The following is a 16,508-nucleotide window of genomic DNA, read 5'->3' on the forward strand; positions in this document are numbered from 1 at the left end:
CCATCAAAGTGATCACACAATTATATCATCTAAAACCCTTTAAGAAAACAAATTGTGACACCACTACATACTTTTTTTTTTCTTTTTTCATGGTTACACCATATGTTATGGAGCCACATCCATATTGTATTTCACATTCAATTGCTCTCTTCTTTGTTTCTCAATGGAAAATGTTTGGTAGCTTTTCCTCTCCCTTTCTCTACTAACAGAGGGTTTGATCATCGTGTTCAAGACTCAAGTAGTAAAGTTAGGGATGTCAAATCAGGTCTGGCCCCACGGTCTAGTATGTAAGCTTGACTTCAAAATAGTGGGTCGGGTTAGGTCATTCAACACACAAACTCATTGTAGCCCAGCCTAACAAAACTAACAACCCGATAGGTCGATGGGTTGCACGGTGGGTTTGTACGAGCCAACCCACAACCTGTTTCTACTTAAGCATAACCAGAACCCTTTCCTTTTCTCTCGTTCATTTACTTCATCTCATTCATCGGCAACACTTCATCTCCCTTATCCACTCTCAGCACTTCATCTTTCTCTCCCACTCTCAACGCTTCAGCATTCTCATCACCCATCCATTAAAGATAAATTCACCCACAAACAACGTAAAGAGACGAAATATTTGCCCTACCACCACTATGACTTGTGAGCCACCACCATCATACACAAAATACTGTTAATGACCACCACCACACAAGCCCTCACTACCACGTGAGCCCCCACCACCACGCGAGCCACTTTCACGCGAGCCACCTTCACGCAAGCCACCACCACTTGAGCCTCCACACTCACATCACATATTTAAGGTAAGCTACAACAATGTTGTGACGTCACACTCACATCCCTTGATTTTGTCCCAATTTCTATAATTTTCGTTGTGATTGTTCTAATTATGTTTAGGATTGTACCCATTTTGGTTTAATTTCCCAGATCTTGTCTTGATTTACTTTGATTTCCATATATCTTGCCTTGATTGCTTTGATTTCCCCAAATCTTGCTTTGATTTCCCCATATTAGGCTTTGATTTTCTTGACTTTGCCCTTTTCAAATTAGGGTTTTTGGTAGTTTCTTTGAAGATGGCGGGTCAGCCTGTTAACCCGCAAACCTGTCCAATTGCAGGTCAGATTTGGTTTTTCTACCCGTTTTTATTATACGGGTTAACTCGACTTGACCTGTTTTTTTTGGGCCACTAACGGGTCAGGCTGAAGCAGGCCATGTTAACTTGTTTTTACATCCCTTAGTAAAGTCATTGCTTTAAGTTTAAAAAGAAAAATCTTAGAAAGTTTTATTTAGTACTGATTGTTTTAGACTTTCAAGAAAAAAAAGTTTATAAAGTTTTATTTAGTATTAACTCTTTTAGGTCTCTAAGAAAAAAATGTCTAATTTTGTTTAGTAATAATTATTTAGGTCTCCAAGAAGAAAAACCTCAAAAAAATTCAAAATTTAAATTTTAAATAAAATTATAATACATTTTAACATAAATTGTTTTATTAATAAATAAAAAGATATTATTATTAAGTTTGTTTTAAGCTTTCTAAAAGGTCACTTTTGGATGTGACCTTGTTGAATTCCAACAATACCATGTCAAGTTCACTCTCATTGATATATCTCATCCCCTCCAAAGAGTGAACCATTCTTTGAATCGGTTCACAAGTTATAGTCACCGGAGAGACTCAAACAACTCTATAAGGGCATCCATGGGCACTTCCAGAATGTACAATTCATAAGTTGTGATTGTGCAATCATTTTTTTGCTTTAGGATTGAGCAATCTAGAAAAGTTATTTTTTATTTTGGTGTATAATTCGAAAGTAATTTTGGTTTTCAAATTGTAAAATTTGGAAGTCATTCCAAATTATGCAATTTAGTAATATTTTCAAGGTTGCTTTTAGTTTCAGATTGTACAATTCGAAAGCTTTTTTTTTTTTAATTTTCAAATTGTATAATCTTGTTGAGTTGATGAAATAATACATCTTGGAAAGTCTCATATCACCTAGCATAAGCTATGGAGTGAGTGTTAGTGACAATATAATGAACTCTAAGTTCACGGATTTAGATTCCCCAGTCAAAAACACTTTAAGCTTGTATTTGACTATTCTTGTAGTAGAGTGTTGTGAGATTTGGGTTAAATTCTTGCTTTGGAGAGTGTGAGTGTACTTGGGGTCAAAGGACATGGGACATTTGTCTATGTGTTGTAAAAATTCAAAAACTAATCCAAAAAAAATTTAAAAAAAAAACACAAATTGACACATGACACTAACTTTAACACCATTTGTGAAAACACTAATGGCAAGGACCAAATTGAATCACTTTTAAAAAACCAGGACCAAATTGAGAGAAAAAAAACCTAGAGGACCAACTTGACACTTCTTGAAAAAAGCAAGGATCAAAAGAGTAATTTAGCCAATATTTTATTTACCAACAAACAATATGGGTTTAACCAATATAATTTTGTCTTAATTTAAAAAAATATTTACTGCTTACTTAATCAATGTAACATATGACATAAATCTTTTTACTTAATTAAATAAAAGTGTCAAAAGTATTTTGTGTCCATATAGAATTAGTTTAAATTAACACTAATTCTTTTTTTAGTATTGGGACAACTAATAATCGTATTATCATAGTGACATAAAAATTAAGTGATAAAATTTTATGTATATAAAAGAGTATTGATTCACATTTAGAATTAGAGTAAAGTTATTTTAACAAATATAGTCTCTTACTCCAATCTAACAAACTCTATGTGGCTTTTCTCATTGTAGCGGCTAAAGGTTTTACTGTAACAAAAATGACACGGTGACAAGTGTTCTTTTATAAAATGGCATCTAGCATATACATTTTACTCACAATGGTCAATTGTGGCACCTGGTGAAACAACACACAAAATACCACGTCAACTACACTTTATCCAACACAACTTTATACTAGGTTTATGTATGTGATAACTACCTTTTAACTAAGTTGAGTAGGTGGTTAGTTGGGCACAAATATTCGATCACCAATGCTATTTTGTTGCAATGGGTAAATGTTTCTCCACAATAATAATGATAGTGTGGATCCAATAAAGAATGAAAGAACACTTGCTACTATGTCATTTTCGTTACAACGAAATATTTAGTCGTTGAAGCAAGAAAAGCCACATGAACTTTTTCAAATGGGAGTAAGAGACTATGTTTGTTAAAATATTAACACCATTACAATTATTATTCAATTTTATATGACATTTGATTTAAGTGTATGTTAGGAACCCAAAATATGTATGAGAAAATAAGACAAAAAAGAACTAAAGATAAACTCCCAAGAATATTATATGTAAAAGCCAAAGATTACAAAGGAAAAATATCCTTTCATTTAGGGCATTCCCTATCATAACAGGAAAAGACTATCAATACAAAAACATATCCCCTAACTCTCCCTGACATGACAATATATAAAATTTTTCAAAAAGTCTTTGCCTCATATTAGATAACAGCTAACTGTTAACCAGTTAACTACGTATGCTTTTATTTTTATCCTTATAGTATACTTTCTGTTAATGTGTATAAATTTCTTTAATTAGGAATCCTGATAATTACTCCCAAAATATCTTTTATAATCCTTCTCTTTATTGTATATCTCCTTCAATCTCTCATATTTATATAAAAGATGTGTTATGTTGCCTATTTAAGAAAGGGAGGCTGAAGAATGCAAAATCAAGCTTTAAGCTCTTCTAAACACAAAACGTGTGTCATATAGTATGCTCTATTTTGTCTTAATATTCTAACATGGTAACAGAGCTTGGTCTCTGAATCATTGTCTTCTCATAGGTTATAGTCTTGTATTCTTGTGGTTGTCTTTAATAGTCTTGTATTCTTGTGGGTGTCTTAGAGTGATTGACATCTTGTACGTTATCTTCTTCGTGAGTTTCGTCTTATTCAAAAAGTTTTGTGAGTTCGCTAACCCGTCCTCCTTCTCATTGGTGTTGTCTTGGTTCTCTCTAAGACGCTATAGAAGGTGTGATGACCTCCACACACAAAATGTGTGGCATCATCTTCTTCGTGAGTTTCATCGTGATTCAAAAAGTTTTGTGAGTTCGCTACATAGAAGATTGCAAGTACTGGAACCCGCCCTCCTTCTCCTTGGTGCTACCTTGGTTCTTTCTTTGAAGTCGTCATAGAAGGTGTGATGTCCACCACACAAAGCGTATGAGTCTTGTTTTGAAACTCCTTGTTTTTTTTTTCTCCATCCTAGCAGCAATTGAAAAGCCCTAATTGGAGGTTTTTTCTTCATCATGTCTTATGATTAATCTGAATTGTATCTTGCTCGATTTAATGGCGAATATTATTCTGTTTGGAAATTCCAATTTAAACTATTTGCCAAAGGCAAAGAATTATGGGGTCATATTGAAGGAAAACTTCCAACACCTACCAGTGCAGTAGATTTGGCAAAATGGGAAACCAAAGATGCCCAAATCATGACCTGGATACTTAGCTTTGTTAAGCGTCATTTTATTATTAATATGTGGCCTTATAAGACTACTAAGGACATGTGAGATTATTTGAAAAATATTTATCATCTTGAAGGTCTCAATTGGAGTATGAGATGGCTAATTTCACAAAAGGGAGTTTATCAATTCAAGAATATTTTTTTGCTTTTCAAAATCTTTGGGATGAATATTTCAATGTTATTTATGATGGTATTTTTGGTGCAACCCTTTTTGTTATTCAAATTGTGCACAAGACTAGCAAAAGAGATCAATTTTTAATGAAGTTGCGATTTGACTTTGAAGCCACTAACTGTAATTTTATGAATCGCAACCCAGTGCCAACTTTGGATGCTTGCTTGAGTGAACTTCTTTGCGAGAAACAACGTATAGCAACTCACGTAGCCATGGAACATAACACCAGTTCTACTGCTCGTACAATGTGGCCTATGTAGCACAAGGAAAGAATAAAACCAGATATATGTGTTTTGTCCAATGCTATAGTTGTAAAGGATTTGGTCATACTGCAAAGGCTTGCACACAAAAGTGTTGTAACTACTGCAAGTAGCGAGGGCATACTATCGCAGCTTGTCCAATTCGTCCTAAACAGAAGTAAGGAACTACTTATCATGCCTTTGTTGGTGTTTCAAGTGTTGCTATATTGCCTGCTTTTGCTTTTGTTCCTACACCTCCTACAAACACACTTACCCTTGAAATGGTACAACGGATGATTATGTATGCATTTTCAACTTTTGGCCTCTCAAGTAATTCATAATTTTCCTCAAAACCTTGGTACTTTGATTTTGCAGCATCTAACCGTATGACAAATTCTCCGGTGTCTCTATCTAATGTGAAAAATTATGATGGTCATCAGAAAATTCATACAGTAGATGACACTTTTTTATATATTAATGTTATTGGTGATAATTCCCCTTCTTTGCCTAATGTTTTTGTGTCACCCGGTCTTCCTACAAATCTTATTTCTATTGGTCAATTAGTTGATCATGGTTATAATGTTCAATTTTCTCGTTTTGGTTGCATTGTACATAATCAATTGTCCGAGAAGATCATCCTGAAGGGACCTAAAGTGGGACGAATCTTTCTGATATGTTTATCTTCCTTCCTAAATTATCCTAATTTTCCTTTGCTTCCCCTATTTTGAATTGATGATAGAAAGGTCAGTAAAATGTGGCATAATCATTTCAGTTATCCAAATTTTCAGGTGTTGAGTACCTTGTTCAAATCTAGTTCTTTGGGTAATAAAGTTTCTTCATTTTCTTTTGATTGTACTACATGCAAACTTGACAAAAGTAAAATTTTACCTTTTCCACATAATGCAGTTTGTGCCCATCATTGTTTTGACATTATTTATAGTGATGTTTGAGGGATTTCACATGTTGTTTCTCATGCAATTTATAAGTATTTTGTTACTTTCATAAATGACTATAGTAGATTTACTTGGGTATATTTTCTTCGAGCTAAACCAAAGTTTTTTCTGTTTTTCAATGTTTTGTCTAATTTCTTAAGACCTAATTCTCTGCTCACATAAAAATCTTAAGATCGAATTCTAGAGATGAATATATGTGTAATGACTTTCATAGTTTTCTTCAAAATGAGGGAATTATATCACAATGTTCTTGTCCTTCCACACCACAACAAAATGGTGTTGTCGAAAGAAAGAACCGTCACTTTCTTGATGTTGTTCGTACTCTTCTTGTTGAATCCTATGTTCCTCCTCGTTTTTTGTGCAAAGCGCTTTCTATGATTGTTCATTTGATAAATATGTTACTTTTTCCTACTCTACATAATGTTTCTCCTTTCTTTAAGTTGTTTAGGCATTTTCCTTCCTACTCTGATATTCATACTTTTTGCTAGTGTTAGTTTTGCACATCTTCCTACTCATGACGTAACAAACTAACTATCCAACCTATTAAGTGTGTTTTTCTTGGCTATGCTCTTACTGAAAAAGGGTATGTTTGTTATGATCATTAGTCTTGTCGCATTAGAGTTTCAAGGAATGTAATTTTCTTTGAAACACGGTACTTCTTTCCTTCATATCTTGTCCCCTCATCTTCTTCTTTATCTCTCATGCTCCATTTTTTCAGATTCTTCCATAAACTATAGGGTAATTCAAGCCTGGATTTGTATATGAAAGACATTGTTACCAACCTACTGATACCCTTCATGATTTTGCCTTGACACTTGATCTTGTCACTACTCCTACATTAGATCTTGTCTTGTCTATCTTACCTCTTTGTAGGTCCACTCGTTGCTTTAACCTCCTAATTGATATGGTTTCTTTACACATGTCCCTTTATCCACTACCTTGTCTTTTATTTCTATTCCTTCTAGTTATAAACAAGCTATGGAACATGAATGTTGGAAAAAGATAATGCAAGAAGAACTACAAGCAATTCAAGAAAATCACACTTGAGACATTGTGTCTTATCCTCCTATGGTCAAACCTATTGGAAGTAAATGGGTGTTCCCAATCAAGCTTTGTTCTGATAGCTCTTTGGATTACAAAAAAGCTCAATCAGTGGCTCTTGGTAATAGAAAGGAGTATGGGATTGGTTATGATAGGACATTTGCTCATGTTGCTAAGATGACTACAATTCAGACCATTCTTGCTATTATTGTTTCTCAATCTTGGCCACTGCATCAAATAGATGCTAAGAATTCTTTTCTTCATGATGATCTAAAAGAAGAAATTTACATGAGACTTCCTTCTGGTCCTTCTACTTCTATTGATGTTTGTAAACTACGACAATCTTTGTATGGCCTTAAAAAGTCCCCTCAAGCTTGGTTTGAGAAGTTTTGTACTACTACTTAAGTTATGCTTCACATTGAGTCAATATGATTATTCTCTCATTTTTCACAAGTCTCCTACGAGTATCGTTCTCATTTTGTTTTATGTGGATTATCTCATCATTACGAGTACTGATCATGGGTTAATTACTAAGTTGCAAGTTGAGCTCCATGTAACATTTCACATTGAAAGATCTTGTTCAACTCACATACTTTTTAGGATTGGAGGTACATCATCGATCCAATAGCATTTTTTAAAATCAACAAAAATACATTTAAGATTTGATCAATTTGGTGGATCTAGATGGAAAGACTTCAGTTCATACTCTTATGGAAGTAAATGTTAAATACATGAAGGATGAAGGAGATTTTTTTCCTGATCCCACTCTCTATCAGTGTTTGGTAGGAAGCCTTATCTACCTAACAACTATTAGACCTGAAATTTTGTATGTTGTTCATCTAGCTAGTTTGTGTCGGCTCCTTGACATCTTCTTTTTTCTGTTGTTCGACACATTATTCGTTATCTTATAGGATCACTTACATGTGGATTATTCTTTCCCAAAGACTCCACTTTACAACTTATGGCGTAAAGCGATGTTGATTGGGTAGGATACCCATATACTCGTAGGTCTACTAAAAGTTAGTGTATGTTTCTTGGCGGTGCCTTAATTTCTTGGAAATGTAAGAAACAAGATCGTGTTTCTAAATCTTCTACTAAGGCTGAATATCGTTCAATGTCGTTTGTTGTTGCTGATGTTGTGTAGTTATGTCGTCTTTTGGAGTAGCTTGGTTTTTCATAATCTATTCCTATAACTCTTCATACTAATAATACAAGTACTATTCAAATTGCTACAAATCATGTGTTCCATAAACGTACAAAGCATATTGAAGTGGATTGTCATTATATCGTGAAGCCTTGAACAACAATGTCATCTCTCTCCTTTACATACAAACAAAACATCGTGGTCATAAAGAGTATCCTTAGATGCTTTTGAAATAGTGTCTGGCCTTAAGATCAACTTTAACAAAAGTAAACTAGGAAGCATGGGCGTTCAGGATAACATGGTCAAACATTTTGAATTGTAGTGTTATGAAGGTGCCTTTTAAATATTTGGGCATACCAATAGGGGCAAACCATAGGGGAAAAGATTTTTGGCAAGATATGATCACAAAAAGAAGAAAACGACTAACTATTTGGAAAGGAAAGTATATATCTTATACTGGTAGAGTAATACTCATAAATTTGGTATTATCTTCTATAACTCTATATTACTTATCATTGTTTAAAATTCCTGTTAGTTTGGAGAAAACAATTAAAGAAAAACAAATTGACTTCCTATGAGGGTGGGGGTTAGGAAGGAAGGAAGATTACATGGGTAAAGAGGAATTCCATTAGTAAATCTAAAGAAGAGGATGGTCTTGGAGTAAAGGATTTAAAATGTTTTAACATGGTTTTATTGGGAAAATGGAAGTGGATACTTAGAAAGGATCATACAAGGATATGGAAAGACATTTTAGAATCTAAGTATGGATCATGGAGAACTTTAGATGACGGTAAGGATTCAAATCACGAGTCTTAATGGTGGAGAGATATTAGGAGAATAACTGGTGGTAGACAAAGAGATAATGGTTCACCATAAACATAAAATGGAGCATAGGTGAAGGTAATAAAATAAAGTTTTGGTAGAATATTTGGATTGGGGAGAAACCGCTAAAGGAAATGTATCCAAGACTATATACGAATACAATCTTGAAGCAAGGCACTTTAGGGGATTTTGGTTTTTGGGATGTGGTCTATACCTTGGACAAGATGTTGGTTTTAGTGGGAGAAAACTATGATTTCTGACTTGGCCAAACAAATAGAAGGGACAAATCTATATAAATAAAAGGATGATGAGGGACGACGAAACACAAGAATACACAGTCAAATTAGCTTACAGAATGTTAATGTTCGAAAGTAGTGCTCACCCAGGATTTAGATATGATGTGTTCTGGAAAACTAAAAGTTTGCCATCAAGTTAATTTTTTGCATGGAGAGTGCTTATTAATAAAGTGTCGACATGTGATAATCTGAATAATAGGGGAGTACGGTTAGGAAGCAATACATGTGTTTTGTGTGATGTTACTAATGAGACATTGAGTCATTTTTTTTAGCAGTTTGAGCTTATTGGACTTAGCAATAAACGTAATCAGGTGTGTCGATGCATGTGGTTGGCTATTGTCTGGGACATTTGGATCATAGAAATAATGTCATTTTTAGAAATGCAAAAGTAGATGATGAGGAAGTTTTTATATTAACACAAACTAGAGTTTGGGCATGGATCACGAATAAGTATTCAATGACTACTTTCTCTTATTCTGATTGGTATTTATGCCCAATCACATGTCTATTCATTCTTTAAATGTATATTCCTCCTTTAATTAAGCAGAAAAACAACAAGGTGAATGATGATTTGAGTTTCATGGTTTGTTTAACACATAAGGGTTTATACAAAACAACACCTTTTTTCCTGTGTTTCCGGGTTTTCTAATGCAGATTCATTAGTAAAACTGGAAGGAAGGATGTTATGCTACCTATTGAAGGAATATGCTCAGGACTAGGATGTATTACCAAGGTTTCACGTAGATGCCAATAGTCATGTTTTTAAGGTTTTAACCTCGAATGCTGATATAGTGAAAGCTTTGATGTAAAAGGTCCTTGTTATTCTATTGGGATTTTCGTGGGCCTTTATCTTTTCTTCTATGTTTTGTTTTACGAGTAGTTGTTTGGGTTTACTCTTGTAAATGAAAGTATCTTTCTCCTTCTTCTTTCTTTCTTTTTTTCTTTTTTTTAAGGGTTGGGGCATCCTTATTGTCCATTTTCAATTCATATTTATCATTGCTGATTAAAAAAAAATCTTTCTCCCTTACATCTCTAATGATCTTCAAGTTGTTGATATATTTACCAAAGCTATGACTAGACAATGTCACTAGTTTCTTGTTGACAAATTGTTGCAGGTTAACTTACCAACATCCATTTGAAGGGGGGATATTAATGTGTATAAATGTCTTTAATTAGGAATCTCAATAATTACTCCCAAGATATCTCCTTTAATTCGTCTCTTTATTGTATATTTCCTTCCATCTCTCATATTTATGTTAAAGATATGTTATGCGGCCCGACAAGGAGGTTGAAGAGTGCAAAGTCAAGCTTCAAGCTCTTCTAAACACAAAAATTATGTCATATAGTATACTCTATTTTGTCTCGATATTCTGACACTTTCAAGTACCCCTTCTTTTTCCCTAACTTTGTCTTCAATGTTGAATTCAGGAATCTAGTCGTGTATTGTTGAAATATCTTCCTACATGGATGCTTTGGACTTGCCCTTTGGCCATTGCACCAACCCTTGTGGTGGCTCTAGTGCTTGTGCTTCCACAACCTTCTCCCACTATGCACATCTTCTAAAACAAATAGTTGAGCAAGATGAAGCTCATCATAATCATCATCATGATTCATTGCTTTGGTCAGGAGTACACTTTTTATACCTTTTGAACCTCCAAAACCCACAAACAAATTGGAAAAGTTGCCTCCAAATCTCCATTCAATGTTGTTGCAAATTCTTCCCAAGATGGGTTCTTGGACTTTTGTCTCCAAAAATTCAAGCAATGGCTTCCCTTCCCCTCCGTGTTGATGAAAGCCAAGCAAAGTTTTTTGGTTAAATTACTCTTTTAGTCCCTCTATTTGTCATGAAATTTCAGTTTGGTCCTCAAGTTTTTCGTTGTCTCAATTTGGTCCTCATTTTCTTAAAAATGACTCAATTTGGTTCTCACCGTTAAATATGACCAGATGGTGTTAAGTCAACGCCACGTGTCAATTTCTGGTTTTTTTGAATTTTTTAATATATATTTTTTAATTTTTATTTTTGACACGTGTCACTTCACAGTTGTACCACGTGTCAAAGTGACTCAATTTGGTCCCTATATTTGTTTTTAGTTTCAATTTAGTCCCAATTTTTGTAAAAATGAAGCAATATTGTCCTCCTTAGATTGAGACTCAATTTAATCTTTGTATACAACTTATGATGATATTCTTAATAAAATTGACGTTTTTATTAAATATTTATAGAAATATTTTTAAATAAGTTTTATTTTTAGTTTTATTATTAAACAAAGTTAAACCCCAAACTTAATTTCAAAAGTTAACAATTTTGTCATCATATATAAAGGCATCAAGTGTATCATATTATACAAACTTAATAAAAATTAAAAATCAAATAACTTACCACACATAAGTTTAGGAACTAAATTTGAAGTTCAAAACAACATCAAAGTCTAATGTTTTGTGTAGAATTTAAAGTTAATTTAAAATATTTATAGATATATTTACTAAAATCATTAATTTTAGTAAGAATATCATCATAAAATTTATAAAAAGGTAAATTTAGTGTCAATTTAAGGAAGGACAATATTACTTCATTTTTATAAAAATTAGGACTAAATTGAAACTAAAAACAAATATAGGGACCAAATTGAGTCACTTTGACACGTGGCACAACTGTGAAGTGACACATGTCAAAAATTAAAAAAATATTAAAAAAAATATTAAAAAATATTAAAAAATAAATAAAATAAAAAAAAAAACAGAAATTGACATGTAACGTTGACTTTAACACCGTTTGGTCAAAGTTAACGGTGAGGACCAAATTGAGTCATTTTTAAGAAAATGAGAACCAAATTGAGACAACGAAAAATTTGAGGACCAAACTGAAATTTCATGATAAATAGAGGGACCAAAAGACTAATTTAACCAAGTTTTTTCCTTGAAGTGATATTTTGAATCTCAAAATTTTTCTCTACTCTTGATACCCATCCTAGTGGATCATTCCCCTCATATGTGGGCAAGTCCACCCTTGTAGTCTAGGGCCCTTGCACTTCTTCTCCTTCCTCATTTGACATACTACCATGTACAGATCTTTCTTTTTTTCTTCAATATTAACTAAGTTTCTCCCCTTCAGAAAATTTCTTGCTTTTCTTGATATCTTATAGCAGTTCTCATACTAAAAATATGTCATATGTTTATTTATGTAGATAAATAATAATACTTGTCATATGCCAAACATGCAGAAGCCATTTTTTTTTATTTAACAAAGGTCTATTACCTGTGTGAGGGAAGGTAAACTATAGGCCAAACTAAACTACAAATAGACTATACTAGAATTAGAGTATAGAATGATGTACAAAGGTGAACTCGTTTATTCATACAAAAAATTTGCCTCATATCTACTTTATTTCCATCCTTTTGTCCTATTCTAAAACATAAGGACTCCTTCACAGTTACAAAGTCTACTAGAACTAACAAGAACCACATACTCATTTCCGATCATACACACTAATGAACATGCCCCCAAATGAACAACATGTTCAATGCTTTCATGTTTCAATCATCATCATCATCATCGGTGAAGTCTGGTTCAAGGGGCTTCCTCAGTGAGCCAAGAATGTCAAGTTCAGGTCCATATCTCAGGCTTCTACCTTTCCTTGGGCTGGATGCTAGTTTTGCAGCATACATAGTGCCCATTGGAGCCTGCAGAGGTGCAGAGAAATGTTCAGTACCATTTCCAGGCACAAAAGCCATCATCATAATCTCCTTTCTCTTCAGCTCACTCGTCTCCTTTATTCTCTTATACCTGAACCATGCTGCTTGTATGAAGCATGCAGCCCAAGTCCTCCACTGATGGGAGTGGAACCTAAAAGTATACCTCAGTTGCTTGCTGTGCAACCTTCTGAACTGTGCTGCCACAAACTTCAAGTCCCCAGCAATGAGTGCAAAGGCTTCCACTTCAGTGATGGCTTTCACCGTGCGAGTTGAGGAAGGAAGTACAACCGTTGGACGAGGGTCCAAGGCCCATGGCAGAAGCTCTTCACCGCAGAAGTCACCGGAGCCAAGCCTGCATGAGTTGAAGAAACCTGTTCTGCCACCATTCGTGGTGCAAGAATCTAGGCGTCCTCTAACAATGAAAATCATCTCATTCACAAGATCACCTTCGCGAACCACACAAGCCCCTGGAGTGAAAAGAGAAGGTTTCAGCCTTTCACATATTGCATCTAGCATCCTCTCATCCATTTGATCAAACAATGGTACCTGCCGTGAACCAAAAAATAGTTCATTCTCAGTTCCTTGTTTCCCAAGAAACGCAACAATACTCTTGCAGGAGATGTCATGAAGCGATTGTTTGAAACTTTTACAATTCACAAAACTGTTTAGGAGAAAGCAAAGAGGTAGACAAAAGAACATACTTGTCGAACTAGATTGAGGCAAAGGTGGCGTTTGATGTCACGTCTTAGATCTGTGGGAAGGTCTCTGAGAATAGTTTCCTCATCAACTCCTCTTGTAGCAACCCATCTGAATTGTTCATGACGTCTTACATTTTGCTTCAGATAACGAGGGAGCTGCCTGTGACGCATCCATCTTTCCGTATCTGTTCTTCTTATTCTCCATTCTTCGAGCCGCGTGGTGGTGGATTGCAAGTATGTCTGTTAGTTGGTGAGAATTTCAGTTATATCAAAAGGATGATACTACAATGAGTGTTTTAAGCTAAAAACTTTCAAGTTCTTAGGCTTGCGGCACATTGGAACACTGACAACATAGACTTACTTGCATATTTCCAATGAGTAATGCAAAAAGCACCAATCCAAGAACTGCAATGATCACAGCAAAATTGATCTCTGCAACACGTGTGCCTGTCAAGAGATTTTGTCCCACGGAGCTGCAAATTTGACATAGTATTAATGGTTAGAATATCACAATTCACAAACTTTAGATAAACCAAGATACAAAAAAATTGTTGTGTGTTCTGATAAAAGAAAACTAAGTTACCTTAGATTCCTTAGTCCCCACCAAAGACAGTAATAGTACTTGTTGAAGAATTTTGAGGCAGTAATTTCCAAATCTAGAGCATCAGTAAAAATTCCAAATTGAAAGAAATCACTGTTCTGATCACATAGGCTTGAGAGATTGCTTGATCTTAACCAAGCAATCCTATCTGGGTCAGCCATGCTTTGGCAATCAAGATAATGATACTGGCACTGTGGGTACTGCAGTGTACAAGCTTTCTTCCAACATTCATTCTGGCGTTCAATTGACAACAGGTACCAAGAGGATCCTAAAACCTTTGTAAAATAGAGGAAGAGTTAATTTGGAAGCTATAGAACAGACAAAGTCCAACGTAAGTTCTTGTTCTTATGCAGAGAATTATTTGGAACAGTAACTTACATGACTAGCCAGCATATAGAGCATGAGATTATATGCTGCCCCAGCCCATGCTTTTTCCATCATCACCCCATTTGCCTTGACGATTTCAGATGACAGAGGATAAATAAGATACAACCTCAAGAGGTACTGGAAAATGGAAACAAGGCGCAAAACATGCCTTGAAGCAATCATTTGAGACCCTTTTAGATTTGGAATTACGGCCCAAATTAATACCTAAAATGTGTATATGAATTACAAATTTCAGAAATTTTTGAATGAGAGGAAAAATGAATGCAAATTTTGTATGAGGAAGAGATACCTGTGGAAGTGGTTGAGCAGCCACAAGATCAAGCCAGAAGTCTTTTCGCATGTAGTTTGATGCAATTTTTGAAGAGTCTATGATAAGCTCTCCTCTACCAGAAACACGAGAGGAAGGAGCAATATAAGCTGTTTGAAACCGAAAATAAATCTGAATAATGTAAAATGCATCTATCAGAGACCGGATTATGGTGAGGAACACTTCAAGACCAGTTGACATATCAATGCACTTCTCTTTCTTAGCCACTGGCAAGTAAAAGAAAAGGGGATCCACAAACAGTGAAAGCAAACATGCTGCTAAGAAAATTTTATTCCATGTATTTATTGTAGGTCCCCTTGGATCCAATATCAAAATCTGTGTTGAATCATAGTCCTCTGAGAAGACTCTGGAAAGTTCTCTTCCATCACCTGATTTTCCTATAGCATCCTTCTCAACCTTGTGTTTCTCACTCATCTCCTCATAGGCCACCAATGACAAGTGCTTTTCTTTGTTCTCCATTAACTTGTTTGTCTCAAGTTCATCTTGAAATCTGGTTACACACACACACACACACAACTGAATTTCAGCCCCAAAATGAAATGAAAAAACAATGATGAAAATAACCAAGTCCTGCAAAATTATAATCACAGAGACTTATACACCAGCATGTTACATTAAATTCTAACTATATGAGCAAGTTATATGAACAAGTTTTCAGGTTAATGTCAAAAGGAAAAAGCTTGCAAACCTCACGGATCTTGATCTATCTGAACCCATAGTTGTTGGCTAGAAGTAAAACTATTTAGTTTCACTCCTCTAGTAGACAAAGAGAACATATACATATATATACAGGCTATGGCTATTAGGTACACGAAAAGATTTGACAATTACATGCTCAACCACAAAATATTGAAACTAGTTTTCAGTGTAGTCTTTCCCAAAAATCATGTGACACAAAAGTAGTACTATGTTGTACAGTAATCTTTTTTGGGTTTTTTTCATCAAAGTACAGGTAAAACATGTGAATTTGACACTTCTAAAGCTTGTGGAGGATTCAAAGTCGTCGTTCCTTGGACTTAATGGTGAACTTGACATAGTTTTTTTCTGATATACAAAGATGAAACCTGCTCAAAGAATATGAAATGAAACATACATATGAGGTCCATGTACGTTGAGCCACAAAAACTGTCTTCATTTTTTTTTTCAAATCAATTTTAATATCCATGGGAAATTTTAAGGTGCAGTTAGGGGAAACGTATCATTGAAAAGCATCACATTCAAGTTCAATAATGTTGTTAAATAATACAAGTAGAAAGGGAAATACCATAGCCAGAAAAATGAAAAAGATGAAAAGAATACAGGGGAAGAGAAATTTAACCAGGAAATCCTTGCTGTCAAAATCCCCTTTAAAAGCTATTTTTGGATTTAGTATTTGACTTCATGAACTTTCATTCCAATCTCTTGATTTGTCCTAATCAGTGAACAAAACAGTAGTCCCATTCTATTCTGAAACACTTTGTTTAATGTTTTTTTATTCATGTCATTGCATCGAAAACATTTTTCTCTTTATATTCTAAATTTTTTTATGAAGAGATTTTGACAACAGAACCTTAACCAACGTCACAGCAGAGACTGACAATTGATGTCAACCTTTCCCTCAACTGCATGCGTTGTCTGGGGACAGCCATGCATTGATATTGGAAACGTGTGT

At 34.6% G+C, this 16,508-nt stretch overlaps 1 protein-coding gene across 5 annotated transcripts; it reads right to left on the reverse strand.

The window, feature by feature from the left end:
- Positions 1-12,438: 12,438 nt before the first annotated feature.
- LOC114192530 (protein CNGC15a-like) lies at positions 12,439-15,957 on the reverse strand. 5 transcript variants are annotated; one of them, XM_085675591.1, is made up of 8 exons: positions 15,546-15,957; positions 14,819-15,347; positions 14,521-14,733; positions 14,125-14,417; positions 13,903-14,014; positions 13,545-13,781; positions 12,935-13,389; positions 12,439-12,831 (listed from the first exon to the last, which is right to left on the reverse strand). In XM_085675591.1, the coding sequence occupies exons 1-8, from the start codon at positions 15,572-15,574 to the stop codon at positions 12,798-12,800; spliced, it is 1,902 nt and encodes a 633-aa protein (XP_085531717.1). In that variant the 5' UTR covers positions 15,575-15,957; the 3' UTR covers positions 12,439-12,797. The 5 variants fall into 5 exon arrangements, with proteins under 5 accessions (XP_085531717.1, XP_085531718.1, XP_085531715.1 ...); XM_085675592.1 differs by having other exon boundaries at positions 12,478-13,389; positions 14,521-14,595; positions 14,819-14,912; positions 15,000-15,347; positions 15,546-15,935; XM_085675589.1 differs by having other exon boundaries at positions 12,478-13,389; positions 14,819-14,912; positions 15,000-15,347; positions 15,546-15,935.
- Positions 15,958-16,508: the final 551 nt, after the last annotated feature.

Source organism: Vigna unguiculata, chromosome 7 (genome assembly GCF_037176805.1).
Source record: "Vigna unguiculata cultivar grain cowpea cultivar isolate G323 ecotype 2 chromosome 7, ASM3717680v1, whole genome shotgun sequence".
In the NCBI taxonomy this organism is placed as follows: Eukaryota; Viridiplantae; Streptophyta; class Magnoliopsida; order Fabales; family Fabaceae; genus Vigna; species Vigna unguiculata.

Excerpts from the sequence above, each read along its gene's own strand:
- LOC114192530 (XM_028082278.2), bottom strand. The coding sequence starts at position 15,574 with ATGGGTTCAGATAGATCAAGATCCGTGAG. Across the intron at positions 14,418-14,520 it reads TCTATATGCTGGCTAGTCAT|GTTTTAGGATCCTCTTGGTA; the intron begins GTAAGTTACTGT and ends TATTTTACAAAG. Across the intron at positions 14,015-14,124 it reads TGGGGACTAAGGAATCTAAG|CTCCGTGGGACAAAATCTCT; the intron begins GTAACTTAGTTT and ends TCAAATTTGCAG.